The 27,167-nt window shown below is 37.0% G+C and overlaps 1 protein-coding gene across 2 annotated transcripts in view; it reads right to left on the bottom strand.

Annotated features, from left to right (window-relative positions):
* Positions 1-25,807, bottom strand: part of LOC307167534 (alpha-2-macroglobulin-like) — a 47,354-nt gene extending 21,547 nt beyond the window's left edge. Inside the window, exons 1-21 of one of the 2 annotated variants that reach the window (XM_079886702.1) lie at positions 25,735-25,807; positions 15,947-15,994; positions 15,570-15,731; positions 12,440-12,620; positions 12,180-12,336; positions 10,361-10,413; positions 10,228-10,248; positions 9,942-10,038; positions 8,883-8,967; positions 8,596-8,695; positions 8,376-8,496; positions 8,145-8,254; positions 7,883-8,053; positions 7,558-7,794; positions 7,238-7,450; positions 7,001-7,150; positions 6,634-6,756; positions 6,410-6,467; positions 5,754-5,853; positions 5,305-5,530; positions 5,108-5,234 (exon numbers count right to left, since the gene is read on the bottom strand). In XM_079886702.1, coding sequence (XP_079742828.1) covers positions 5,108-5,234; positions 5,305-5,530; positions 5,754-5,853; positions 6,410-6,467; positions 6,634-6,756; positions 7,001-7,150; positions 7,238-7,450; positions 7,558-7,794; positions 7,883-8,053; positions 8,145-8,254; positions 8,376-8,496; positions 8,596-8,695; positions 8,883-8,967; positions 9,942-10,038; positions 10,228-10,248; positions 10,361-10,413; positions 12,180-12,336; positions 12,440-12,620; positions 15,570-15,655 — 2,416 coding nt within the window. In that variant the 5' untranslated portion in view covers positions 15,656-15,731; positions 15,947-15,994; positions 25,735-25,807. Of the gene's footprint in view, positions 1-5,107; positions 5,235-5,304; positions 5,531-5,753; positions 5,854-6,409; positions 6,468-6,633; positions 6,757-7,000; positions 7,151-7,237; positions 7,451-7,557; positions 7,795-7,882; positions 8,054-8,144; positions 8,255-8,375; positions 8,497-8,595; positions 8,696-8,882; positions 8,968-9,872; positions 10,039-10,227; positions 10,249-10,360; positions 10,414-12,179; positions 12,337-12,439; positions 12,621-15,569; positions 15,732-15,946; positions 15,995-25,199; positions 25,271-25,734 lie in introns of those variants that run through there. The other variant, XM_079886701.1, reaches the window with a different exon arrangement.
* Between the last annotated feature and the right edge of the window lie 1,360 nt (positions 25,808-27,167).

Genomic DNA, 27,167 nt, shown 5'->3' with positions numbered 1-27,167 from the left:
CATTGTGCTTTTGTAAAATAAAGAAAATAAACAGGGTGTGCGTTCTGCCTCTCCGTCGCGGTGAACTGAACCAAAACTCAGCGAATACTTGTCACACATTTATGAGCCATATATCTTCATAAACATTTAAGTGTGTACTTTTAAATGATCGGATTCAAACAAATATTCTCTGTTTAAGTAATTTGTATAAAACCAACAAGATGTCCAGTTTCTCAAATGCTTGCTAATTATTTTTAATTCGACCACGCCCACGCGCGCAAAAGAGATTCACATGCAAATCTCCACATGGAATGCGAACGCGCTCATTACCTCAAAAAACAAAACACCACACTTCATAAGTCTCTGCTTTTCGTCAAGTTTGGAAGACACGCAGTGAGCTAACATTGGATTTACCTCAGAAGAAGAAGAACGTGATTTGAAGACAAGATATAAGGTAAGAAATTCTTACTTATTAGTTTATGTTATTGTTGCATAAACTTCACATTGCAGTTGAACTGTTGCTAGATATATGGTGAATATTTAGACCCGTGTTTACTGTTACTGTGTTTGTGGATATCTGCTCAAACGTAGATATGTATAATATGGTAACCATAATGTTTCATATTTTGGAGCGCGCTGTGAGTTTGAATGTATCATATTTTGGAGCGCGCTGTGAGTTTGAATGTATCATATTTTGGAGCGCACGGTGCGTTTGAATGTTTCATATTTTGGAGCGTGCTGTGAGTTTGAATGTATCATATTTTGGAGCGCGCGGTGCGTTTGAATGTTTCATATTTTGGAGCGCGCGGTGCGTTTGAATGTTTCATATTTTGGAGCGTGCTGTGAGTTTGAATGTATCATATTTTGGAGCGCGCGGTGCGTTTGAATGTTTCATATTTTGGAGCGTGCTGTGAGTTTGAATGTTTCATATTTTGGAGCGCGATCGCGTTTGAAAAGCAAAACGCACCAAACATTAGGCTGTTTTTACTATTATCTCATTTCATATCATCATAACGATTACGAATGGAAACATTTGAAGTAACATATGATAATCAATATATTTTTCTCTAGCGTAGTTGTTACTGAAATCTTTTGGAAGATTTATAGGCTGCTATAGGTTATTGCTATTATTATTTTATGCAGCACTGCGCGTAGCTTATGCCTACAAGGCACAACAAACCTGGTGTTCATTATATTATATATTGTTGGAAACATTTGTGTGTGTGTGTGTGTGTGTGTGTGTATTCTGTGAATTTTAAAAAGTTTACACTTTTTTTTTTTTTTTCAGTGACCAGATGCCACTGAGTCCTGCTGACGCCAACATTCACATGAGTCTCTGTATATGAACATGGTAAAGTAAAAATCAAACACCTTGGAAATGAAAGGTATGTACAATGTTTTTAGGAATGGCACAAAGGTCTCTGTCTTTGGGTAATTTTTTCAAATATGTGCTTTTTTGTCATTTGTTGTGTATCTTTGGATTATGTGGTGTCGTAAATAAATCCAAACAATCAAACAGCCATTCTTTTTTAAATCTCCTCATTCTTTGTGCAAGGTTGCTCAGAATGATGGGCCCTGATAAGCTCCTAATAGGGCCATTAGGGAGTGTCTTTGTCTTTCTAAGGTGCGAAAACATACATAGTAATGAGGTGATCACGCCTCCCGCATAAAGCTTTTTCACACAAAACACGTCTTACAATTTTTAAATCAATATATTGTCTTATCTGAATGAGCAGTCAGGGTGATTTTCACATTCTTTTGGAGCAAATATTCTAGGCTACGTGATTTTTTTTTTGTATTTTCACAAACCACGCATAAATGTCATTATCTCAAAACTACAAACTTTTACACACATGCTGCTAATATATAATTGTAGCAGAGTTTGTGCTGAATACAGTGTAATTAGACTTTAGCCATGAAAATGTTACAAGTAACAGAAATAAGCACAAATGTCAGAGCATGTCAGAACACCTCCAGGGCCAGAAAACACCACAGACCCCAGAGGGTTAAGGTTAAAATAATGATTCTTCTCAGCAAAGTTGAAATTCCTGTTTTCTCCTTATTGTCTTTAATGGCTCTTGGAGTCCCAGTTTCACTCAGACTGAAGGGATTAGCACACGAATGATTCACTGAGAATCTCATCTTTTGTTCTGCAAATGGCTTTCGGAGCCCAAATGGCTCTTGGAGCCAAAGTCCCAGCTCCAGACATTGAATCGTTAGGCTGATTGGATTAGCAATGCAATAGACTGTTATGCTTATTGAATTAGGATTGGCCAGACCCTCAGTCTAGGGTGTTACCTAAACCTGTTGCATGCTTTGTTTTAATTTGTCTTCACTTTCAAATGTCCCTCCTCCTAAAATGTCTATAAGACACCATGTAAAGCCAATGTACTTTAGACTGTTGGAAGAACTGCAGCCACGTACAGCGAAGTTCTCAATAAAGAATAACTTCTGTTTGAACGCGATCCCAGCGTCTCCTGGTCTCTTCTTTGAAGAAGGAAAAAGTTCCCAACAGTACAAACTACAAATCAGCCACTGTGCAGAAAAAAAGTGCACAGCAATGAAGGGGTGACACTCTAGAACATCAAGAGTGCAAATAAAACATTTTTGGCCTCATTTTAATTGTAATAATATAATGTAAAAAATGAAGTGCCATTTTCTATGATCTGTGAATGTTTCATGAGCTGTATGATGTTTTTGACACATTGCAGTACATTATTTTATTAGATCATGAAAAAAAGAAATTCTATTTCTCAGCAAATAACTCAGCAATACTTAGGATTTTTTCAAAGTGGCTACATTCACTGTAAAGTTCAGACTCTAAGCTTTCAAATGACATAAATTTTGTGTTAATCCAGGCAATATTTTTGAAGCTAGGTGGCGCCCGCGGGCGGTACACTCCGGTTTAGAGCGACTAGTCAGCACTCGTTCAGAGTTGATCGAAGTGGTTAGATGCTTAAAAAGATGAGATTCTAAGGTTTAAGATGATATATATTTTCTGTTATTCCACGTTTGAAAACGATCACGGACGGTTACGGGAATATATATATAACACATTGCAACCTGGAAAGATGAGAGACTTGTTTTTTAGCCAAGTATATATCACTTCGTGAGGAATATCTCATGATCAATGAAATGGATTATGTTGTGTTTGGGCTTTTTGTAATCATGAGAATCTGCCGTCAATAAAGATTTTCGATTTTTTACAATCCATGCATGTTTCATTGAGTTATGATCTGAAATGTCACATCAAAACAACATAGCATCACTGCTACTGCTTCATTGGTGCGCCTAGGTGAAAATTCATGTGTTAGAAGTCCATGAGGAATATCTTTAGATCTGAGTGATGGATTATGGTGAGTTTGGGCTCTTTTTAATCATAACAATCTACTGAAAATAATGATGTGTCATTTTCCACAATTTATGCATGCTTCATTGAGTTATTAGTTAAAACGCGACATAAGTGCTCCATCTACATACAATACTCTGTGGGGGTTCGTGTTACAACTCCATAAGGAATATCTTTAGATCCGAGAGATGGATTATGCTATATTTGGGCTCGTTTTAATCACGAGAGTCTGCTGAAAATAATGATGTGCAATTTTCTACAATCTGTGCATGCTTTATGAAGTTATAAGCGAAAACCAAAAACAAGAGTGCTTCATCAGTATATCTTGGCTAGGTGCATCTGAGGTATTTTTTTGTCTTAGAACGCCATAAGGAATATCTTTAGATTTGATTGATGAAATATATTGAGTTTGGTCTCTTTTTAATCGTGAGCTCCTGCTGTAAATAACGATGTGCGATTTTTCATAATCAATGTATGTTTTATGAAGATACGAGTAAAAAGGCCAAGTCTAAGCTACCTTGCTAGGCTACGTGCGTCTTTGGATTTTTTTTGTGTGTTAGAATTTCATGAGGAATATCTTTAGTTCTGAGTGATGGATTATGTTGAGTTTGGACTCATTTTAATTGTAAGCATCAGCTGTAAATAATGAGGTTTCATTTTCCACAATCGGAGCATGTTTCATGTTACGAGCGGAAATGTGTCTAAAATTCAGCATCTATATATATGGTTTACACATGGGTCTCTTGAGACGCTTCTTTTACAAAACCTCGCTCAAGTTTAGTAAAAAGCCTGAAACAATTATGCTTGTTGTATTCTACTCATTGAGACCTTTCAAATCACATATGACACAGGACTATCTGAGCTGTATGATGCATTTGACATATTGCAGTAGGCCTATGTAGTACAAAAAAGTATTTTATAAATTCTGAAAAAAAATATTTCTCTTTATCAGCAAATAACTCAGCACTACTAAGGAGTTCTTCAAATTGGTTACATTGTAAATTTTAGACTCAAAGCTTTCAAATGACACCTATTTTAAATTGATCAAGGTAACGTTAATATTTTTGAAAAATATGAAGATTATTTTTCTGCAGTCAGGTGGCGCCTGCGTGTGGTACACTCTGTTTTAGAGGGATTACTCAGCATTCTTTAGGAGTTGATCAAAGTGATTAAATGCATTAAAAAGCTGGGATTCTAAGCTTTAGAATGATATCTATTTTGTGTTGTTCCATTTAGTGGTTGCTTAGTTATTTGATTTATTTCTTTCCTAATGGGAATCAAAAAGCCTCTATCTATTTATATAGGGAGCTACAGTGTAGCCTATGGGCGGTTACACGACATTGCACACGTTTTTCTTTTTTTAACACCACTGGATGGCGCTTTTCTCACTTCAAAAAATGGATTTTAAAGGCCTGCACTCTATTTTAATGTGAAATGTTGCATTTATTGAAAAAAAAAAAAAAAAAAAATCATTTTTTTATATATATATATTAATTCTATTGGAAAAAATAGCTCTTAAAAAAATTATAATTAATGCAAAGTAACATAAAAAACTTAAAATTCTAAATAATAATCAAAAAATATTATGGAACAAAAATATATTAGATTGGTTTTCCTAGGGGAAAAAAAGTAAAATTTTAAGGCTTCGTCCGTTTTTGACTGGGAGGAAGCAACGTGTAACCCATTTACGAAGAAGCCCAGAGGGTTAAATAACATTGCAAAATTTTTGTGCAAATCTGTAATGAAAAGGCGGCTACTGATTCAGACTGGAAAACTCACCAAGAACAGAGGGAGTGAGGATCCATTTAAAGGTTTTTCTTCCATTAGCACATAGACAGGATGAATACTGATCATCAGAGGAGGCTTTGAGAGTGTAGTCTGAGGAAGGAGCTGGAGTCACTTTAACCTGTCAATCAAACACACATGATTAGTGGCATATTTGATATGATTTTATTAGAGTGCGTTTGAAATCTCACCATGATGCACTTGGACAGATAGTTGAAGACAGTGGCCTTCAGCTCAAAGATCTCCCCGCGGATGATGGAGTAAGGCAGAGAGAGCTCTAGGAAGAAGGGCTGGAAAACTGTCAGCTGAGCAGGAGGAGCCAGACCCAGACCTTCAGAGGACAGGCAGAAGGCCTCCGTCTCCCAAGAGGTGATGGTGTCAGGAACCGTGACAGGAACCTGAGCTGATCCAGAGTCCCTGTGGAGGAATTACAACAATAGGCATATTTGATTCTGACTCAGCCATTTTTCCTGTAATAAATGACAATATTCAGCACACAGATGATGAAAAAACTGGATTAAGAATCTGCAAAGCAAGCAAGGTATTTTCTGTCCTGTGGGCGAGAGGGGAGGAGATGATGTATTAAATATAAGTAATAAGATAAATATGATGTTAAATGTTCTGATTATGCTTTAAATACCCCACTTCAGCAAGTTCCCAGATCCAAGTTTCTGGAAAGACAGTTCGAATCGTCACTGTTGAAGAATGAGTTACATCCTCTGATACTGAGTCATAACACACTGGGGAAAAAAAAGGTGATATTTTGCAGCTTTAAGTGATGTTCAAATAGATACTCTTCTCTAAAATGTGTGTGAGGTCCCTACACTGTACAAAACTGGAAAACAAGTGATATTTTGTAGTTTTAAGTGATATGTATGTTAAGAGTACGTCAAAATGATCTATTCTATATCCAGTCATAAGTAAATAGAAAATGTAAGGTAGATCATTATTTGAACACACATATTTTCACATTATATTAAACGTTTCAGATTATTTAGTTTTAATGTGTTAATTGTATCTTACAAAAGTTATATAGTTTTATAGATGAGTTTATCTTACCAATATTAACACCATACAACATATTTTTGCAAAACAAATAACACGCTCCAGGTGGAGTTAGAAGCTCAGGGTTTTTTCTAAAACCACCTTATTTATGTTGTTCTGTCAGATTATAGTGTCAATTTCACTGAATTTGATCAAAAGAAAGGTTGCCGACGGCAGCTTTAAATATATTTCATAAGCACCAACATATTAAAACATTACAGCTTGGACTGTAATAACAGTACATGTACCTACCCAGCTCACACTCAGGGACTTCCACAAACAAATTTGTTGCCATCTTCAATCCCACTTTCTGCCAAATGGCAATGATGAACCAGAATAAAAGTCATGAAAATACAAATTACTTTTAAATGTCAGTATAATCATGAAGGCTTTTTATGCATTTACTTACACATGTGCAGTATATACTCTCCCAATCATTATCTACTGCACTGCCACACATATAATCCAACTGTTACCTTTAAGGATTCATAAGTGAATCTTTGGATTTGGTTTATCCAAAAACACGTATACAGACACGCGTCATCTTCAACAGTCTCAGGGTAATTTGACCACGATTGCACTGGCAGCAGGCTGAAGATCTGTGATGGGACCATGTTCACACACTATCAGTATGATTTCTAAATAATACATGCATTTCCAAAGAAAATTTATATCCATTTTGGTGAGAAAGAATGAAGATTAATGCTAAATTTCCTGAGATCAAAATGTCAGCTGATGGATCATAGCAGCAATAAGTAAAGTCTGTTATCATTTGATTCCCACTGTAGATTCCCACTATGAAGAGACACATTTAATCAACACTGAATCTTAAAGCATCTAGACCTTGTCAGCATCCAGACGTTCTCCTGACTTCAGGATCAGGACGCTCTTATCTACAGCCCTGAGGCCACACAGTGAACCAGGCTGAGCTGAGAGCTGGAGAGTGTTTCTCTCACCGGGAACTGCTTTAGCAGGAGAAAACTGCAGAGATACCTGTGACATACAGGGAATAGGATTTATTTTAGAAATGAGTCAGTAATACAGTTTAAAGAGGCTCATTTCTAAAGCTACAATGCACACCTTGTTTTTGAAACACTTTTCAATGTTGAAATCTTTGCTACTGGCCACAACCGTTTCACTGGGGAGAAAAACACAGTACGCCAGAATCTGCACTACAGGAGCCAGATCTAAACTAATAGACAGTTTGAACGACATTGAGCCCCTTGCTCCATCAGAAATCTTCACTTCAACCTTCTCATATCCATGATGAACAATCACTCCTCTGGACAAGACCTGAAACAGACAGATGACACTCTGATAACAAACTGACTAGTGCAGCCAAATAATACTGTTAAACAAAACCATCTCTGTGATAATGTACATACTGCACATGTTCTCACCATATAGACGATGTCAGTTTTGAAGTTTTTAATTGTCTCTCCAACAAAATAATACTTGATGGTGACAGTAAACTCAGAGTCACACTTTAATGGTTGTTCAGTATTCTCTATAATCAATTCACTTTGTGATGGGGTGTATGAAGAGGCAGGTTGGAAGAGCTTGACTGTTTTTTTATCGAAAGCGATGTGAGGCTCGTTATCGAGGTCGTAATCAAAGATCTCTTGATGGACACTTGCCTAGATTACAAAAAAATCTGAAATAACTCATGTAACTAAACTCTTTAGGCATTACAAAAGAAAACGAAGTGAACACAAAATATCTTACTATTAGATCAATATCACTTTTAGAATGACTGGATGTATTAAGAGAGAAGTTGGCCAGTCCATCGCTGTCTGTAGTGAGATTTAGGAGCAGTTTTGGGGACCGTATGTGACCCTCCATAAGATAAACCTTTTTGTTTTGAATTGGTGCACCTTTGACATTTGAGAGTTTTATCTGTTGAAAATAAGATTTTGAAGGAATAAATTACTATATCAATAAAACATATCACTGGTGTTAAACTGAGACAAATGGATTTTAGACTTACTTTTCCTTCAATAACTGATCCATGTTCATATGTTTTGGGCAGGTCAGTAAATGTGACTTCATCGATTTTATAAGTGAGAGATACAGATTCAGATTTTGTCATGGTGATCTCTGTAAATAGTCAAAACACATACATAAATATTTATTCAAATAAAAGTAAATTGAAGAAATGAGAAAATGAGAAATACAAGAAATGTAGGTAACAGAGATCTGACCAAATTGAAGAGCTGACCTGTTCCTTCTTCTGTAACCATTGCCTCAACATGAAGAGAAATCTGCATCACTTGCTTTAGTGTGACGTTAAAAAGGAGTGATGGATCTAAGGTATGGATGGCACAGCCTGTCTTTTTTATCTAATTATAATGAATGAACACAAATATAACTATTAACAGAAGAGTGGTTTAATTAGATAAATGTATTAAAGATAATGTACTGCGTTTCAACTCACATACCTCAATGGTTTCCTCTAAACACACTGGATTTGTGTAGGGCGAATTATTACGGCACACTTTCACCCGTGATTTACCAGGTACAGGCTGTCCATAAGTGTATCTGTGAAAAAGGTACAAGCAACTGATCTACAGCCCAGGGTTGAGTTAAGCAACTAATATATTAGGATGGGGGGTTAAAGTAAGAAACTGACCCCAAGAGTTAAATAATACAATTAACAATTAAATGAAAGTGTGAATGGAAGAACACACTGCTCTCTTAACGCAGGAAATAAAAATAAACCACTCACTTTCCGCAAACCTCAATTATCAGTTCCTCTTCTTCAGCACTTACTTTATTTGGGCTTTTTACAGTAACTTCAAACTTAGGCAAAACTAGAAGTCAGAAGGCAGAAATCAGAGTTATTAGTCCTCAATTTATATATTAAAAATGAAAATACAAACATATTATTGAAACTCTTACCATGCAAAACTACAAATTGTCTGTTTCCTTTCAAGAGAACTCGTGCTGCGTCATAAGTTACGACACTATGGGAACACCTCTGCGTGATTGCGTCTTGAAGCACATGTGAAATCAGTTCAACGGTGTGGCAGAACGTCATAATACGTCTTAATATTTCTCTTGTGGCCCATAAGTAGTGAAAAAATTAGAGAGAAGTATTTCGTTTTAAATCAAGTTGTTTTTTAAATGAGGAGTAAGCTAATCTCACTAATCTTTTATTTTCCTCGCAGCTCTTTGGTAATGGGGTGATGCGCTTTAAAATTTTCGGGCTGGTCCTCTCCGCACACATTCGCCAGGTTCTATGACCTTAACCTGGGCACCACCCCTGGCTTCCAGGTGCTTCAGTATTAGTTGTGCTCCAGATATTATTCACACTAGACAAGCACTGGTCAGTATGGCATAGTAGGTATTAACATTCCCATAGTATTGTAACTTACAACGCAACGCCAGTTCCCTTGAAAGGGAATGCCTCGGTTACAACTGTAACATCGGTTCCCTGAAGAGGGAACGAGATGCTGCATTGCTCCGCCATAACTTATTTCACTTACTTACTTCATGACTTACTTCAGCCTATCAGAAGCTGACATTGTTTGGTTCAGGGGTGCTTTAATACCTTCCTGGTTGTGACGTCACCCCCCCATGATGTTCTGCCACACCATTGGACTGATTTCACACGTGCTTCAAGACGCAATCACGCAGACGTTCCCATAGTGTCATAACTTATCGTTCCCTCTTCAGGGAACCAAGCTTACCGTCATAAGTCGTTTTTATGACTTACCATATTCTTTCACTTCAAAATCACGTGAGATAACCCTGTCACCAATAAAAGCCTTCAGTTTGTACATGCCTTGACGGGCCTCTGGGTTTAATTCATAAGAACGCTGCAAAATCCACCTTGTTGAAGAAACATTTGTCCATTGGCCAATCCGGTTACCTTTACTGTCCTGTTTAATAGCAAAGACACAGTGCAGATATTTTGTGACAGTCAGCTACACATATCCTGACTATCAATGTAGAAATATATAATTACCCTACTGAAAACACAATAATTGCAAATATAACCGAATTTCTAGTGTTAATCAGATTTAAAAGGTGTGTTTGTTATGACTGCACAGAAGGTTTTGTGTTCTTACCTCAAGAACCACTGTACTATACTGTGAAAGAGCAAATAGTAATTAAAGATTAAAAGCCAAAAATTAGTTTATTTATTAAACGTGTATTCAACAATGCAAAAGATAATAAAGATGCCAGATAAACACATCAGACCTGCTGATCAAGGGGTGCAAAGTTTGTATCCATGGTAACAACTCTAAAGTTCACTGTAAAATAGAAATGTGTATTAAAAAAACTTCACTTTTGATGTCTTCAGCTCTTATGTAAGGGACAATTGCTTACAGTCATATTTCTCTCCTGTAAATGACCAAACTGTGTGTGAACCGTATTAAGTGTCAAATACAGGGCTGACAACTGTATTCTGCTGCTGGGTGAATGTGTCTTTTGAGCCAAATTCAACTAGCTGTCACAACTGCCTGTTTTAGCCATAATGTTACAAAAATGTCTGACAATTTGCTCCAGCTGACCAGTTAGAATCGAGTAGGCCTATCCCAGACAGCTATGAGGTTTATTACATGTAACGATTTATATCAGGGGTGTCAAACTCCTGGAGGGCTTCAGAGTTTAGTCCAAACCCTGTTGATTTCAAATAACCCTGAAGGACCTGATCAGGTACATTTAATAATTAGGGTTAAAGCTAAACTCTGCAGGGCTGTGGGCTCTCCAAGAACACCCTTAATCTATAGTATCTATATATTTCATATAAAACAAAGTCACACAGATACTGATATCAATATCGATATCATATTTGTAATTACAGTATTTAGGCTGAACATGTTTGAAAGTGAGGGGATTGTTCAGATGCACACTAGATGACCATTCTCGTGTTTCAAAGCTGTTAGAATTCAAAGCTACTCATCCTTAAAGAGTTAGTTCACCCAAAAAATGAAAATTATGTCATTAATGACTCACCCTCATGTCGTTCCAAGCCCGTAAGACCTCCGTTCATCTTCGGAACACAGTTTAAGATATTTTAGATTTAGTCCGAGAGCTTTCTGTCCCTCCATTGAAAATGTATGTACGATATACTGTCCATGTCCAGAAAGGCAATAAAGACATCATCAAAGTAGTCCATGTGACATCAGTGGTTAAGTTAGAAGTTTTTGAATCATCGAAAATACATTTTGGTCCAAAAATAATAAAAACTACGACTTTATTCAGCATTGTATTCTCTCCCGGGTCTGTTGTCAATCCACATTCACGACGCTGCTGACGTGTTATCTGGTGGCGATTAGGACATCCGCGACATGCACACTTACGCACCATTTAAAAAAATATAGCAATACCAAAATACAAACAATGTAGAATAGCTTGAATACAGCGTGCGTCTCCCTCAGACTGTAAACGACGCTCGGGCGCACCAGATAACACGTCAGCAGCGTCACTGCGGAGTCGTGAACGTGGATTGACAACAGACCCGGGAGAGAATACAATGCTGAATAAAGTCGTAGTTTTTGTTATTTCTGGACCAAAATGTATTTTCGATGCTTCAAAAACTTCTAACTTAACCACTGATGTCACATGGACTACTTTGATGATGTCTTTATTGCCTTTCTAGACATGGACAGTATATCGTACATACATTTTCAATGGAGGGACAGAAAGCTCTCGGACTAAATCTAAAATATCTTAAACTGTGTTCCGAAGATGAACGGAGGTCTTACGGGCTTGGAACGACATGAGGGTGAGTCATTAATGACATAATTTTCATTTTTGGGTGAACTAACCCTTTAATAGCTGCTTTTCTCATCTTTTCATTTGCTCCTCTTTTTGTAAATCCATTGAACTGTTTACTTTATACTCTTTTACCATCTGCTGGTTTGTGCAACATTTGTAATCTTTGACCTATGCTCGTTGCCTGATCATAGTGTGCTTTACTTATATGTGCTACATCAGCTGTGATCAGGGTTTAGATGTCAGTGACACCAGCATTATTTACTGAGCTTTAGCCTTTGAGACATTCACAGCTCACCTGTCTGTCCTGGAGTATAGATGGGTTTATCAGTCTGGATAAAAGTCACAGGATTGTAAGGCTTGAACATGACTTTTTTCTCTTCAGTCGTCCTGAAAGTCTCTCCCTGAAGTTCAACCTTCATCGTCTGCACTGATTCTGCCTTGACCAGAGGAGCCTGATGAGAAATAATTTCCTGTATTCACAACCTGACACAAAAACTAGATGCATTATGATGAAACATATTTGATAATCATTATGTGCATGTTTTGATGGCAGACCTTGAAGTTAAAGCAGCGATGAAACTCTTCCTCAGCTTTCTCCTGCAGCAGTAATGTGCTCTGGACACCATGAACCAGATGAATGTTCATGACAAGGCTTTCATTGGGCTTGAGAAGGGTCGCACACAGTTTGGCCTCAGATCCAGACTTGATCACTGCAGGAAACGTCACCATGAAATATCTGTCCAGAGAAAATGATCATACAATATTTGTTAGATGTAATAAGAAAAATAAAACATAAACTGGGAGGGAAAATCAATACAGTTAATTTACTATTGATCAATTGAAAAAAGTGAATATGAAAAGTGTGAATAAAAGAACAAACTGTGTATTAAGTCTGGTGACTAAATTCTTTATATTTGTAAATTTTTTCAGAGAATTGATCTTAAAAATACACTTCCATTAAAAAAAATCTGTCACTGTCATTAATTTAAGTTGTCTAAGACATTTTTGGTCATTTTCAGTTTAATTTCTTTGACCATTTCGGCTGTTTTAATGCAAATGGACTTTTGGATACATTTTTAAATTTTGATCCCATGTTGCATAATATGTATAACACACACTGTGTAGATCAAATAGGAACATATAGCACCATAATGACCAAAAATGGCCCATTGAAACCCATTAAAATGTTGTTTAAAGCCGGGGCCATCATTAATACATGAATCATGACTTATGTTGAAACATCCTTTCATTTAGAAGCAAAAGCATTATATTTGCATTATATAGTGTATATATACATGTGTGTGTAGGGCCTAAATATAATACATGGTGTTTAGGCGAGTAACAAAAATCATAATATCCTGAAGGTCATATTTGACCCTTTCTGTCTATACTCTCTCTCTTTCTCTCTCTCTCTCTCTCTGTGTGTGTGTGTGTGTGTGTGCGTGTGTGTCGGTGGTGTAGGATGTGTGTAGGTGTGTATGTGTGTGTGTGAATTTAACAAGAAAAAAAGCTTGTCACTACATTGTTTTCTTTCGGTTTGATTCATGCGTATTTTACGCACAGACATGAACCTTTGACACAGCTTTGTTTTTTTTTTAGCAGTCTATGTTAAGTTAATTGATAATTTCTCACTTACGTAGAGGCACAAACACAGCCATGCAGTCAGTCCTTAGACAATAATAACACCTTGCATCTTGCGGCAACACAAAGATGTAGCTGCGAGGGATCCAAAACAAAGTCTGCCTTTGTTTTGGATTAGAATAGTTGAGAAATCAGTGTTTATACAAGTGTGGTTGATGCAAAAGTTATAAAGCTGTGCACCTCTTTGGTGCAGCCATTTCACACTCGACAAGATGAAGAAAACCTACACGACCACCGAAGCAGTGGACTACGTTACTGAACCAAGTGAATAATAATATACCTGGATAAGGTATGTGCTATTAGCAACAGTAACTCACACATTTATTTATATACACATCTTTATGTGGTTTTCTAAAATATAGGCATATTTAGTACTAAGTTTATCAAGCATTTTTTTCTCTTGTATTTTTTTTTTCTCTTATAACTTGGGCCAAAAAATAGATACATGTTATTAATTTTTCCTAGATATTTTTTTTTATTTTGCAGGTTGTTGGCGTATACAGCTGCAAGAGGAAGACAAGTCAGTGGCCGATGGCGCTCTTCTACAATCTAATTCAACGCCTTTGTCCTGTGGGTGGCTGTCGACCCTTCCTGGAACCAGGAGAAAACCTTCAAAAGGAGGCTGTTCCTGGAGGAGCTGGGGAGGATGCTGGTGTATCCCCAGATGGAGAGGAGAGAGCGCCTCCCCCGCACACCAGCCGCAGCAGCCATGGTGCAATCACAGCGGAGAGCAGAAAAAAAAGAGGCAAGTGGGTCTGCAGACACCCATGACAAGAGGAGGAGGAGGTGCAGTTTCTGCACTAACAAAAAAAGTTTTGAAGTTTTTGATATGTTTATAGAATTTAGAAAAATAAAAATTCATGTTCATGGTGATCTTGTAGTTTTGCTTTCTTTCTAGAGCGAATTTTGATGTGTAGGGAGACAGGCACAGGTTATAGTCACCTAGTAGAAAATGTTTGCAATACTGCAGAGGTTTGCAGTATATCAATTATATGAAAAATGGTACCAACTGGTGGAAAACAGTAAAAAGTAAATATTTTACCCCAAGGCTTGGTAATGACAGGGTATTTATTACATAATTTACATAATTTAGAAATTATGATTTTATTATGGCAGTAGGTTCAAAAATGGATATTTTAATGGGTTTAAATAGGATCAAATTTGTCCTTAACGCGCTGTGTGTGATTTTTTTTAAAAAATCTGACATAGCACAAAAAATAAAAATGCACCAAAAATAATGTTGCTGCTAATCTTTGACATATTCAAGACTGTGATAATCCAAAGCCAAGGTTTTTACTTTGCATTTAGTATATGGAAAATAATTACATTTTTGTGTTTTTTCTTCTTATACAAATTGATGGTATCATCACCAAAACTAGAATTTAAAGGGTTAAAATCCTGAAATTAAATAAATATTTGGTAGTTATGATGAGGACTGATGCTGGTTAAAAGATTTAACTCAGTAAAAGTGGAAAATAATAATAATATATAATATTTTAGGCAGTGTTTAATATGTGACCATTTTTGGTCCTTGTGTGATTTTTTTTTTTTTTAATCTGACATAACAAATCAATGTTGCTGCTAATCATGGACATATACCAGGCTGTAATAATTCCCTCCCAAGAAATCCACCTAGTATGTAGTACACAACTGTTTAAAAAAAAAATATATTTTTATGTTTTTTCCATCGATAAAAACAGTGGCATCATGTAAACAAATGGCATTTAAGGGGTTACATTTCTGAAAATTAAAAACATATTTGGTAGTTATTTTCAGGACTGATGTTGGTTAAAATATTTATACTCAGTGAAAGTGGAAAAAAATTATAATATATAATAGTTTTATGGCAGTGTTTTGGACATTTTTGTCCCTTAATGCACTCAACGTGGTAAAATATATAATAAGGCATAAAGGTTAAACAGTAAACCTCTACTGTGCAACACAGATCAGTTAAATAAATACAGGAGAAATCAAGACATTTCTTACACAATGACCAATGGTATACTAATCATTTTAACCTTAGCAAAAACTGTTAAAAACTTACGGCCCTGATGTTTGTCCATTGACACAGATCAGGAGGAAAGAGAGCAGAAGGAGCCCTTTCCAACAGCAGCCAATATTCAGAGTCATGATGACGAGCGATCATCCACGGCATGAGATGAACTGGACCGTCTCTTTTAAAGGGACTCTCAGGCTAAAGCAGGTCCTTCAAAACATGTGTATACTATTGATCATCTGATTAATGATTCAACCATGTAGGCACTGCAGTTCAAGAACATGTGCTAAATTAGATCTACTAAAGCCTTAAAAAATACATTTGCAACAAATATTAAAAATAGTAGTGTGGCATGCAGTAAAATAGTCAAGTTTTTATTTATTTATACATGTAGCAAAATTCACTTCTGGGATTGAACCACCAACCTTCTGGTTTGTAGACAATCTGCATGAACCACTGAGCCACTGCCGCCCCTATGAGAGAGAGAGAGAGAGAGAGAGAGAGAGAGAGAGAGCAAATGAAAGTGAAAGAAAATCTCTGTATGGCAGAAATCACAGACGAGTAACCTTAGAAAACCAACAAGAAATCATATCACCCTAAGTAGGGCGAAACAATAAGAGCTAGATACAGCTGGTACTTGCAAACTGGTTCTATGTGTTGCTGGAGGAGTGCGTGTGACGGTCCTTCGGAGCAGGGCGGCCTCTCTCGTTCTTCCGGGGGCGAGCAGAGTCGCGGGGAATTCAAAGGTCCATCGAAAGTGAAGTTACCAGAATTCGGACTCCGTTCATTTCGCCCGCAGGTAGAAATGAACAAAGACGAATACGAAAAGCAAAGCAAAGACTTAAGGAAAAGAAACGAAACACGGAGATAACTCCCGAAGGAGTTATTCAGGAGACCTCTCTCTGGCGAAGTGCCCAGATTAAGGGTTTGTCCCCGTCTTTATGGACAAGGAAAGTCACACCTGTCTTACATGAATGAACCAATCACTTGTGAGAAACTGAGGCGGGAAAAAGCTTTCTTTGTCTGATCAGTGACGCCCCCCCGGCCTGATTTACGGTGATGACAAAATGGAACATTTATACTCAGAAAGATGGTACTTTTGAAATGAGGCCACCTTTTGTAATTTGTCGTCGAAATTCGACATGGTTGGGTTTCTACGATTACAAAGACACCTGTGCAGTGCACGGCAGTGCACGACTAATAATGTCTATTGGGACTGTAATATTACATAACATTATAAAGAGAACAATATTATAATAAAACATTGTGAATTATTTGGGTTTAGTTGCCGTGTCGCGTTGCTCCAGAAGGAGCGCGTCCACAACATGAGTAGTTCTGAATGAATGGCACGTAACTTAGTTCAAGTTCACTTGTGCATGAATTTGCATCATTTTCTGCAGATATAATTTGTAATATGTTTATTTTGAATATATCTGATTAATCTCATATAGGATGCGTTTCAGATAAATAATGTGCTAGCAAAGTGCTCCAGTTTAACGGTAGCAGATTCATTCAGTGCGTGCAGTTGTTCCAGGAAGAGCGTGTCCACAACTGTCACACATTCTAAGCGCATACGAGGCGTTGGTGACACGTTGTATTAGTAGTTATATTTGATTATTAAATAATTAATTTAATTATCAATCACATCTAAACATTTTACAATCCTACTAGCCCTTTATTTATATTTATAACCATTCTCATTGATTTGGTGAGGATCATAGCGTTTTGAGCAGCATTTGCAGACCCTGTCATGCTGTTGGCCATAGCCACTGCAGTAGACGCATATCGCATTACGTATTACGCATTATCGTATTACGGCTAACGATTAATCGATTAATTGATCGTTAATTTAAATGACGATCGATCATGAGAATTTGTGAAAATTGACATCCCTAGTCCTAAAGATATTGAGAGAATTGCTGAAAGTTTGCCATCAGTGCAAAGAAATTTTTCTGAGTGTAGGAGAGAGTTGTCCAAAAAGATGCGGCTCTATGATATGTCTCTAGTTGAAATCACCCAGCTAATATCACAGATCTTGACTGAGTCGGAATTCAATGATTTTGAAAGTGCTGTAAGCAATTATGAACTGAAACAGGCCAGTAAAGGCGATTTGAGAGAAGGTGTTTTGAAAATCCTGAAGCATATCTTAGGACCCAGAATCGATTGGTCGAAAATTACCAATTGTGTACAGAAGAAGGGTGAAACTGTTTGTGAGTACACAGAACGATTCTGTCAGTCAGCTGCAGCGTACAGTGGAATTGCAGACACTCCAGAGAAGGTGTTAGGTGATAATGGCCCTTCGGTTCGCACATGGTTTCATTGTCTTTTGCCAGAACACAGAAAGGCGTTGCCTTACTTAAACATCACATGGTGTACGAGAACCCTGCAAAACAACTTGGAAAGGTTAGCTACTTGGGAAAGAGACTCTGATGTCAAGGCAAGAGTAAAAATTGCAGCAGCATCCTTTAAGGTCAATTCAGAGAAACAGAAACACAAATGTCCTAAGAGAGAGGGCAGCTGTAATTACTGTGGTAAACCTGGCCATTGGATGAATGAGTGTAGGAAAAGCAAAAAGAACTTTAAGAAGTGGAAGAAGTAAATAGAAGGAAATAAGGTTACTCAGCTTCTGCTTAGCCTGCTTGATACTCTGAAGCAACCCCTCCCCTCCTTGTTAAACTCGTGGGGCAACTTGATACGGTGTTAACCATTTAGGCTGTGATTGCTTAATTTCCCCAGTAACTCACAACAAAGATGAAAGACTTATTTTTGTTTAATAGAACAAAAGGAAAGTGACTGTCTCAGCCTTTCTTTGGGAGACATTAAGTAAGACTCACAGCCTTAAATGTTATACCACAGAATATTCCAGTCAGACACCTCTGTTATGATGCCTATTAGGATCATTAGGATGCCTATTAGGATGCCTATTTCACTGGAGAATGGAAATGTGCCAATTTTCTCACACACTGTACAGTTGTTTTCCCCCTTCTACAGGGACAGGATAAGACACACGGACAAGTGAGGTGCCCTGGGAAGAACTGAACGCAACAGGCGTTCGGGGGTGAACCCAGGGTGAAGACACTACCTCATAGGCCTTTCCCCATTTAGTCCATCCTTACCTCACTGGTCCATAGGTGTCGAATCAATTAAGATTAGGAAAAGAAAAAACACTATACGATCACAATGTTTACTGTAATATAGTTATATGTAAAAACTATATGGTCACCTGAAGTTTTACTTTGATAAGAGTTATACGTAAAACCACTATCAGAGTAGGGGTGTGCGATATGACGATTTTTGATCGTGGACGATTAAAATGTCTCCACGATCTGCTTTTTAAGAAATATCGTAGTATCGTGCATTGTATCAGTTGCTGTTCTGGCGCCTTTGTCCCACTGAACAACGCGACGTATATTCACATAAAATGTTAACGCAGCGGAACGGGACACTGCAGTTCGCAAAAGTTCATAATTTGAATGTGCAATAATGACTTGTCGGTTAAACATTTAATTTGCGTGCTGATGCGCGTTTCTCAGTGCGTACGTTAAGTTATGTGAAGCTCACATGCACTAAAAGCCTGTCTACCAGTGCCTGGATACTGGACTAAGTTATCTTTCGAGTCTTATTGTGCTAATACTGTCAAATACACATAAGGTTTACATAAACAAAGTCGGTTATGTCTAAAGTGAAAGCAAACTTGAGAAAATTGAGAGAAAATCTGCTTGTCAAATGCGTGTATATTAGACGCGTCGCGCGCAGCTCTTAAAGAGACAGTAGCCGAATAGAAAAGACGCTGCCGCTTGTCCTTAAAGGGATAGTTCCCCCAAAAATAAAAATTCTCATTATTTAAGCACTCTAATGTTGTTCCAAACCTGTATTAATTTCCTTCTAATATTTTTCTAATATTAATATTTTGAAGAATGTGGCTCAGTAACTTTTATTTTCAACAGAAGAAAGAAACTTATTCGAGTTTAAAACAACTTGAGAGAGTAAATTATGACAATTTGAATTTATAGGAGAACTATCCCTTTAATGTTAATAAAACAACAAAATGCAAAGAGAAAATCACTCACTGCTCTTGACTGATAACTTTAATAGTAGCTTTAATAAGTATCAATGTATAATTTATACAGTGAAGTCTGTTTTGTTTTATTTTCATTTGTTCATTTAATTACTTTCTTCAATGCTACTGTTAAATACACCTACTGTAGCTGAAAACATAAAGCACTGTTTATTTAATTTGTATATTAAGTTGTGTATGTGTAATGTGTATCTTTGATCTTAATATTTAATAACAAAGAAAATAATGACAAATATTTTTATTTTCGCCGGTCTGGCATTCTTTTTTATTTTATATTTTGTTACCTAAGGCTTTGTTTTTAAAATATGGACATTAGTTTGGCTGTAATGCTCAGTCACAAAATAGTAAAACCAAAAACCAAGAATCGTGATAAAATCGTGAATCGTGATTTTTCTGAAAAAAATCGTGATATGATATTTTTACCATATCGCCCACCCCTACATCAGAGCGACTCTACGTGGGAAATGGACTCTACAGGAAACAGACTTCACAGCTATTCAGGCGCCATGGACTTTCCAGACTTCCACTCTTATGTTACATGGTTTTCTGTGTAATCATGTAGTTTTTATGACATTTTACACCCTGCGTCGCAGGTGTCAACAGTTATGGTTTCGAGAAGAACTATGACACTCATGTAAATCAAGGACACAACACAGAATAAGTTACACGTGCCTATAACTTACACAGGTTACAAGAATGAACATATGCTATGTGCCTGTAACTTACACAAGTTACAAGAATTAACTTTTAAGTGTATAAATTTGTATATTATGTAGGGCTGAAACGATTAGTCGACATTGTCGACAACGTCGACAATAAAAAATTGTCGACAAAATATCTTGTTGTCGAGTAGTCGTTTGATCCCACGTGACCTAATGTAAGGGCCTGCAATATCGCGATTTGACCGCTACGGCGCTGTAGCGCTAGAGTGTAATGCAGCCGTTACAAATGCTATTGTGGTAGAAGAAAACACAGCGCGAATTATGACGGAGTGCAAACGAATCCGAACTAGCAGTGTGTGAAAGTTTCACAAAACCTAAAAACCAAGAATGCTGTCGTGTGCAATACATGCTAGGTGGTACTTGCTTTACACGGGAGCACAACATGCATGTAAAAGCACAAGACGAGCCGGTGAGAGGTGAATGTTCTCCAGCTGGAGCTAACGTAAATAACTAGCAGTAAATCTCTTTATTAGAGAATGCGATACTACTAATACTAGCAATAATATGAACAATAATAATATAATTACAGTAATGTGATGATTTAGTTTTGCATAGAATAAAGCTTGATCGAGCTTAGGAGTCAGGGCTGTTTTTATTATTGTAACACTAGGCTATAACTTATTACGGTCTTATCACTTGCCTGTATTTTGTTCCATATTCATGAAGACTTACAAAAGGAGATGTTATGAAGTATATCATGTCAGTTACTTTTTCATACTGTAAATTAAAAGGTGAATGAGAATGTCTCTGTTAGCTCAATTGTCATGTCAATTTTATATCATCAACTTAATAATATATAATAATATACAATATATAATATCAACAAGCTGATTCATTTTTGTTTATTTATTTTTTTTTCTATTGAAAGAGAACTGAATATTTAACCAATGCTTAGAGAGCATTTGTGTGTGATTCGAGTTGGACAGAAATCTGAAAACTTAAAGAGAATGACCTGTTTAGTTGGCTCAAAGTTCACTAAAACAACCATTTCAAAAGCTTTTTTTATATTATAGTTAGAATATGTATAACTCAGTGTTTTAACTAATTGAAAAAGCTGAATAATCGTTCCAAACTTACTGATTAGTCGGCGAAATAATCGATGATTAGTCGATTAATCGTTCTAATAATCGTTAGATTAATCGATTATCAAAATAATCGTTTGTTGCAGCCCTAATATTATGTGAGAGTTATTAGAACTCTCAAAGGGGGGAATGTTGGATTACAATTTTATTAAATGTTTAATTTAGTTTGCAACAGTAAAAGTTGAGTATATTGAAGTTAGCATTTTAAGGTTAGGTTAGGATAATGGTATCAACAGTTCCTGCCAGTCCTGTTTTCTCTATTGTGTTTTAAATGAGTCTTTGATGGCTCTAGCCAGTAGCTCCAAGACGCAGCTTTTGTCCTCAATGGCTCTGGGATGGCCCGTGGAACCAGAGTTCCTGGCCAGTATCAGCATTTGAATAGGTATGCTGATTAAATTGATACTGGTAACACGATGGGGTCTGGGGCGGGTTCCTTAACCTGTATACATAATTTGCATGCTTTGTTCAACCTCAATGTAAATCCCTCCCCCTAAATGTCTATAAATTTGCAAGGCAACTGCATTGAGTTAGTCTTGATGATGATGATGAACTACAGACTACTTGGAAGAATAAACCTCTTCTGCTTATAAGATCCATCTCAAGTCTCCTGGTTTTGCTGAAAAAGTTTACAACACACCATAAATTATACTCTTGCAAGTCAGTAATACAGAGATACAGGATTGTTCTTCATTACAAGCATATCAAGTTTGATTTACACACAATAAACGTTATAGCTATTCCAATATGACAGGTGAAGACATCTAAAGACTAAAAGAGGTACATTTAATACATTTATAGGTAATTTTATCTAAAGTGTCCATGGACATCTAAAATGCACGAGTGTTGGTGTGTGTGTGTGTTTGTGTGGAATGTCACGCCGCGCTGGCTCCCCCCTTCCGAGGGAAGAGGGTGTCTCTGGACTCGCTCTCAGGGTGCCATAAACGTCATTGCTCCACGGGAGGTTCCAGACCTAGTGGCGCCTACCACTGTGAATTACCCATGATGGGTCGTAACACAAAAGTTCTTGTTTACTTGAAATTGAGTCCGGAATGACAGAGGTGTTAGGGAGTCAGGATTCGTTAATTCAGAACAGCTGGCTAAAGACCATCCACCCATTACTGTTACATACAGCATTTTTTACAATACAGTTTGTTTCAAAGCAGCTTTACAGTGATAACAGGAAAATAATGCAACAATGTTTGTTTCGGCTGTACAGCAGTTTTAGAAAAAAATAACGCCACAGTCCAGTTTAAGTAAGTTCAGTGATGGTTCATTTTTGTTGTAAAAAAGTTAATTTAGGTAATTTATCCGATGGCAAACCGATGGACGAGTCTGGGTTTGGCGGTTGCCAGGAGAACGGTACTTGCCTGACTGCATTGTTTCAAGTCTAAAGTTTGGAGGAGGGGGGATAATGGTGTGGGGTTGTTTTTCAGGGGTTGGGATTGGCCGCTTAGTTCCAGTGAAAGGAACTCTTAATGCTTCAGCATACCAAGACATTTAGGACAATTTCATGCTCCCAACTTTGTGGTAACAGTTTGGGAATGGCCCCTTCCGGTTCCTGACTGCGCACCAGTGCACAAAGCAAAGTCCATAAAGACATGGATGAGTTTAGTGTGGAGGAACATGACTGGCCTGCACAGAGTCCTGACCTCATCCCGATTGAACACCTTTGGGATGAATTAGAGCAGAGAGTGCGAGCCAGGCCTTCTCGTCCAACATCAGTGCCTGACCTCACAAATGCGCTTCTAGAAGAATGGTCAAAAATTCCCATAAACACACTCCTAAACCTTGTGGAAAGCCTTCCCAGAAGAGTTGAAGCTGCAAAGGGTGGGCCAACTCCATATTAAGAATGAGAGATCATTAAAGTTCATGTGCATGTAAAGGCAGACGTCCCAAAACTTTTGCCAATATAGTGTATCTTCTGCACAAACTACACACAGAAAAAAACAGGCACCTGACCTGTGTCCTGAAACCAATCAACACTGAAATCAAGGGTCAACAATCCCCTACACCCACTCAGAGAGAGTGAGAGAGTTACAGTAAATGTTTGTTTATATTTGCAAATCCCTCGACCCCTTCCTAATATGGTGTCTGAAAAGATTTTATCATTAAAATAAGTAAAGTAAATATTTTTGATGAGCAATTAAACAATACATATATTTACTTGAGATCCTACACCATGATGAAGATTTACCATGTTTGTTTTTCTGCCTGTTGTTTGTAACATTGTAGACTTCCCGATATATTATTGTGAGTTCTTTTGGTTTTTAGGAATAATAGTATGTCTTGTACTCGGCTGTGATGGGATGAGTGAAGTTTCTGACTTCACAATGACTTTGGTTAAAGTGATTTGTCATTGATATTTGTTTGTTTTTCAAAAATGAATAATTAATAATGAATTCAATTAATAATGACAATTAATGAGGATGTTACTCGCATCAGGGCTGGGAAGCCTGAATGGGTGAGGTGAATTAACCACTTCTGCCGGCTCTGTAGAATGATAAATGAAACGCTGTGAGACAGGAGTACTGGCTGTAAGCTCCGGCAAAGTTTAATGAACTCTCTCGTTTTTCTTAGCTCTCAATGTATTCACAACATTAACATATGTAACTTTACAGAACAACAATTACTTGTTTCTCTGTAACACAACACATTCCATTACAGAAAATAACTTTTCAATAAAGGCTTTTCCAAAATTACTTTTGTCTATACTTGACTTGTTCTGCAACACATTATAATCAATCACAATACATTGACCTGCTACTGTTTTCACATGTTTTCACATCATCATTAACAGTAATTCCATTTTAACACTGTCACATAAATGAATCTCACATTTGGCTTCACACTAACCTCATGTTTTACATGCAAGCCGCCATTTTGGCTCCAGTTCACACATACATGCACTGCCGTTTTTGGACTGCGGTCAAGCCAGCCGCCACAGATAATTATAGGGATGGATGGATGGATGGATAGATATAAAATTATAGTGGTAATTATAAATAGATAGATAATTATAGAAATAGATAGATAGATATATAGATAGAAATAGATAGATAATTATAGAGATAGATAGATAGTTATAAATAGATAATTATAGAGATAGATAGATAGATAATTATAAATAGATAGATAATTATAGAGATAGATATATAGGTAGATAGATAATTATAGAGATCGATAGATAGATAGTTATAAATAGATAATTATAGAGATAGATAGTTATAAATAGATAGATAATTATATAGATAGACAGATAGATAGACAGACAGAAAGAAAGAATAAATTAATGTGAAATAGCCTTCGCCGGCCCGGAAGATCAATAGGGTATATGTCGAACGTCGCATTACGAAACCGGAAAACAGAACGCATCGCTTCCGGTTCAGGTCTTTTGTATGTGCTTCTTGCATTTTTTTTTACTGTTTTACTCAAGATAACTTAAAAGGAGCGAGCAAAGATGATCATAACCAATGTCCCTCGCATGTGAAGATCGATATTTAAAAGTAAAAAAAAAAAAAATCTTCACACTAACGTTTAGATCAGGGGTGGGGAACGTCGGTCCTGGAGAGCCACTGTCCTGCAGAGTTTAGTTCCAACCCTAATCAAACACACCTGAACCAGCTAATCAATGTCTTTAGGATCATTAAGGCTACAATCAGATGAGTTTTTATCAGGGTTGGAGCTAAACTCTGCAGGACAGTGGCTCTCCAGGACCGACGTTCCCCACCCCTGGTTTAGATATTTAAATAGAATAAAACGCCAATAACAAAGTGAGATAGGTAGGTTAGCTGATTACCTTAAAATTCCATAGATATCGGCGTCAGTTCATACGGCTGTTAACACTTTCTATGACAAGCGGATGCGATGAGACCAGGTTTCCGGTTTCGTCATGCGACGTTCGACATATACCCTATTGTTTTCAATCCAGATGACGGCCTGACGGTCTTACCGTAATAGCTAGTTTATGCGCGAACAGCGAAATATAGCGGCGGCTAGTTTGACAGTACACTTCGGGGTGGAGATAACTCCAGTCCAGTAGCAATGTACATTTAACTCGCTTAAACTTTATCATCAAATTACAATCAACACATAAAACACTTCAGAAGCATTCCTAAACTCTTTTCACATGAGTATTTTCTCTCATTTCGCTTCAAATTCACATATTTGTCACTCGTTTGTAATCTGATATTTGACTCATTACTACTGCATGCGTAAGAACAAAACTAAACTACTGAGTCTTTCTCAGTAACTTACCAAAAATCAACATATACATGTTTGAAACACAGTTTTTAACATCAGTTTCGACCAGTTTTAGAATCGTTTTTGCTCACCTGTAGAATGATAAATGAAACGCTGTGAGACAGGAGTACTGGCTGTAAGCTCCGGCAAAGTTTAACCAACTCTGAAGCATCCGGTGTAGTGACTTAGTTCAACAGCGCTAAACGCCCTCTACAGGAGATAATAATAACAGAAACATTTTCTTTACCCACAACAAAGAATGTAACGATGAATTTACCCATCAATAAACGAATGTTGAAGGCATCATTTATGAACAATACAACATTTTAAAGGGGTGTCCTTTTTTCCCTCTTTTATTTTAACATATATACATACATTTTTCAACCTACTACAAGGACAAAATAAATATTCTACAGCATGAGGACCTACAATGGATATAAAATGCCCTCTTAACAAGCTGAAAGAACTTGATAATAGAATTCTTCATAATTACTATAACTGTAACTCTTTTCTTTCTAATTTCAAGACATCTCTTCACATTCTGTAACTCTAAACTTGAAACAATATCTCACTTGTTTTTTGAATGACATTATGCAAAGAAGTATCTTGGCTTATTTTCTCATCTTAAAACAAACATTTTTTATTTTTGAAACGACAAATGTACTGTTTTTGATTTGGGATTTGGGGACTTAAAGATTAGGATGGCAAAATAAGGGATATCCATTCAAGTATATATAATAAGGGATATCCAGAGACACATTATTTTTATTATAAATGATTCATAAAAATGATTAAAGAAATTAATAATAACATTAATTAGGCTATAATGTATTAATCGTAATCAAGTGTGAAGCTCCATCCGGCAAATGTAAGGCGTTTGTCTTGTGTGAACACATGTGCTTGATAAGATGTGGTTTTTGTATAAAACTTTTTCCACACTGACGGCAAGCGAACGGCTTTTCTCCTGTGTGAATTCTCATGTGTTTCTTCAGATTGTCCTTATGTGCAAAACCAACTCCACACTGAGTACAGTAGTACGGCTTCTCTCCCGTATGAATTCGCTCGTGCACTTTCAGGTTTCCAGACTGAGCAAAACTCTTGTCACAATATGAGCACTTGTAAGGTCTTTCTCCAGTATGAATTACTTGGTGCCGTTTCAGTTGGGCGACTGTAGTAAAGCTCATCCCACAGTCACAACACACATGATCTCTCACTTCATCATGTGTTTTCTGGTGCAGTTTAAAACTGATCAGCCATGAAAAGCTCTTTCCACAGACAGAACACACATAAGGCTTCTCATCTGCATGAACTTTTAGGTGTGATTTTAGATGTGATGATAAAATGAACTTTTTACCACACTGATCACAGTTAAATGCTTTTTCTCCAGAGTGACAGAGAAGATGTTTACTGAGACCTGATGTACGAGTGAAACTCTTTCCACACTGAGTGCATGGATACGGTTTCTCTCCAGTGTGAATTTTCATGTGTCTTTTAAGGTTTCCTTTTTGTCTGAGACTCTTTCCAC

Source organism: Squalius cephalus, assembly GCF_949319135.1.
Source record: "Squalius cephalus genome assembly, chromosome: 11".
NCBI lineage: Eukaryota > Metazoa > Chordata > Actinopteri > Cypriniformes > Leuciscidae > Squalius > Squalius cephalus.
The sequence above is the reverse complement of the archived record's forward strand: the minus strand, read 5'-3'. Positions and strand labels throughout refer to the sequence as shown.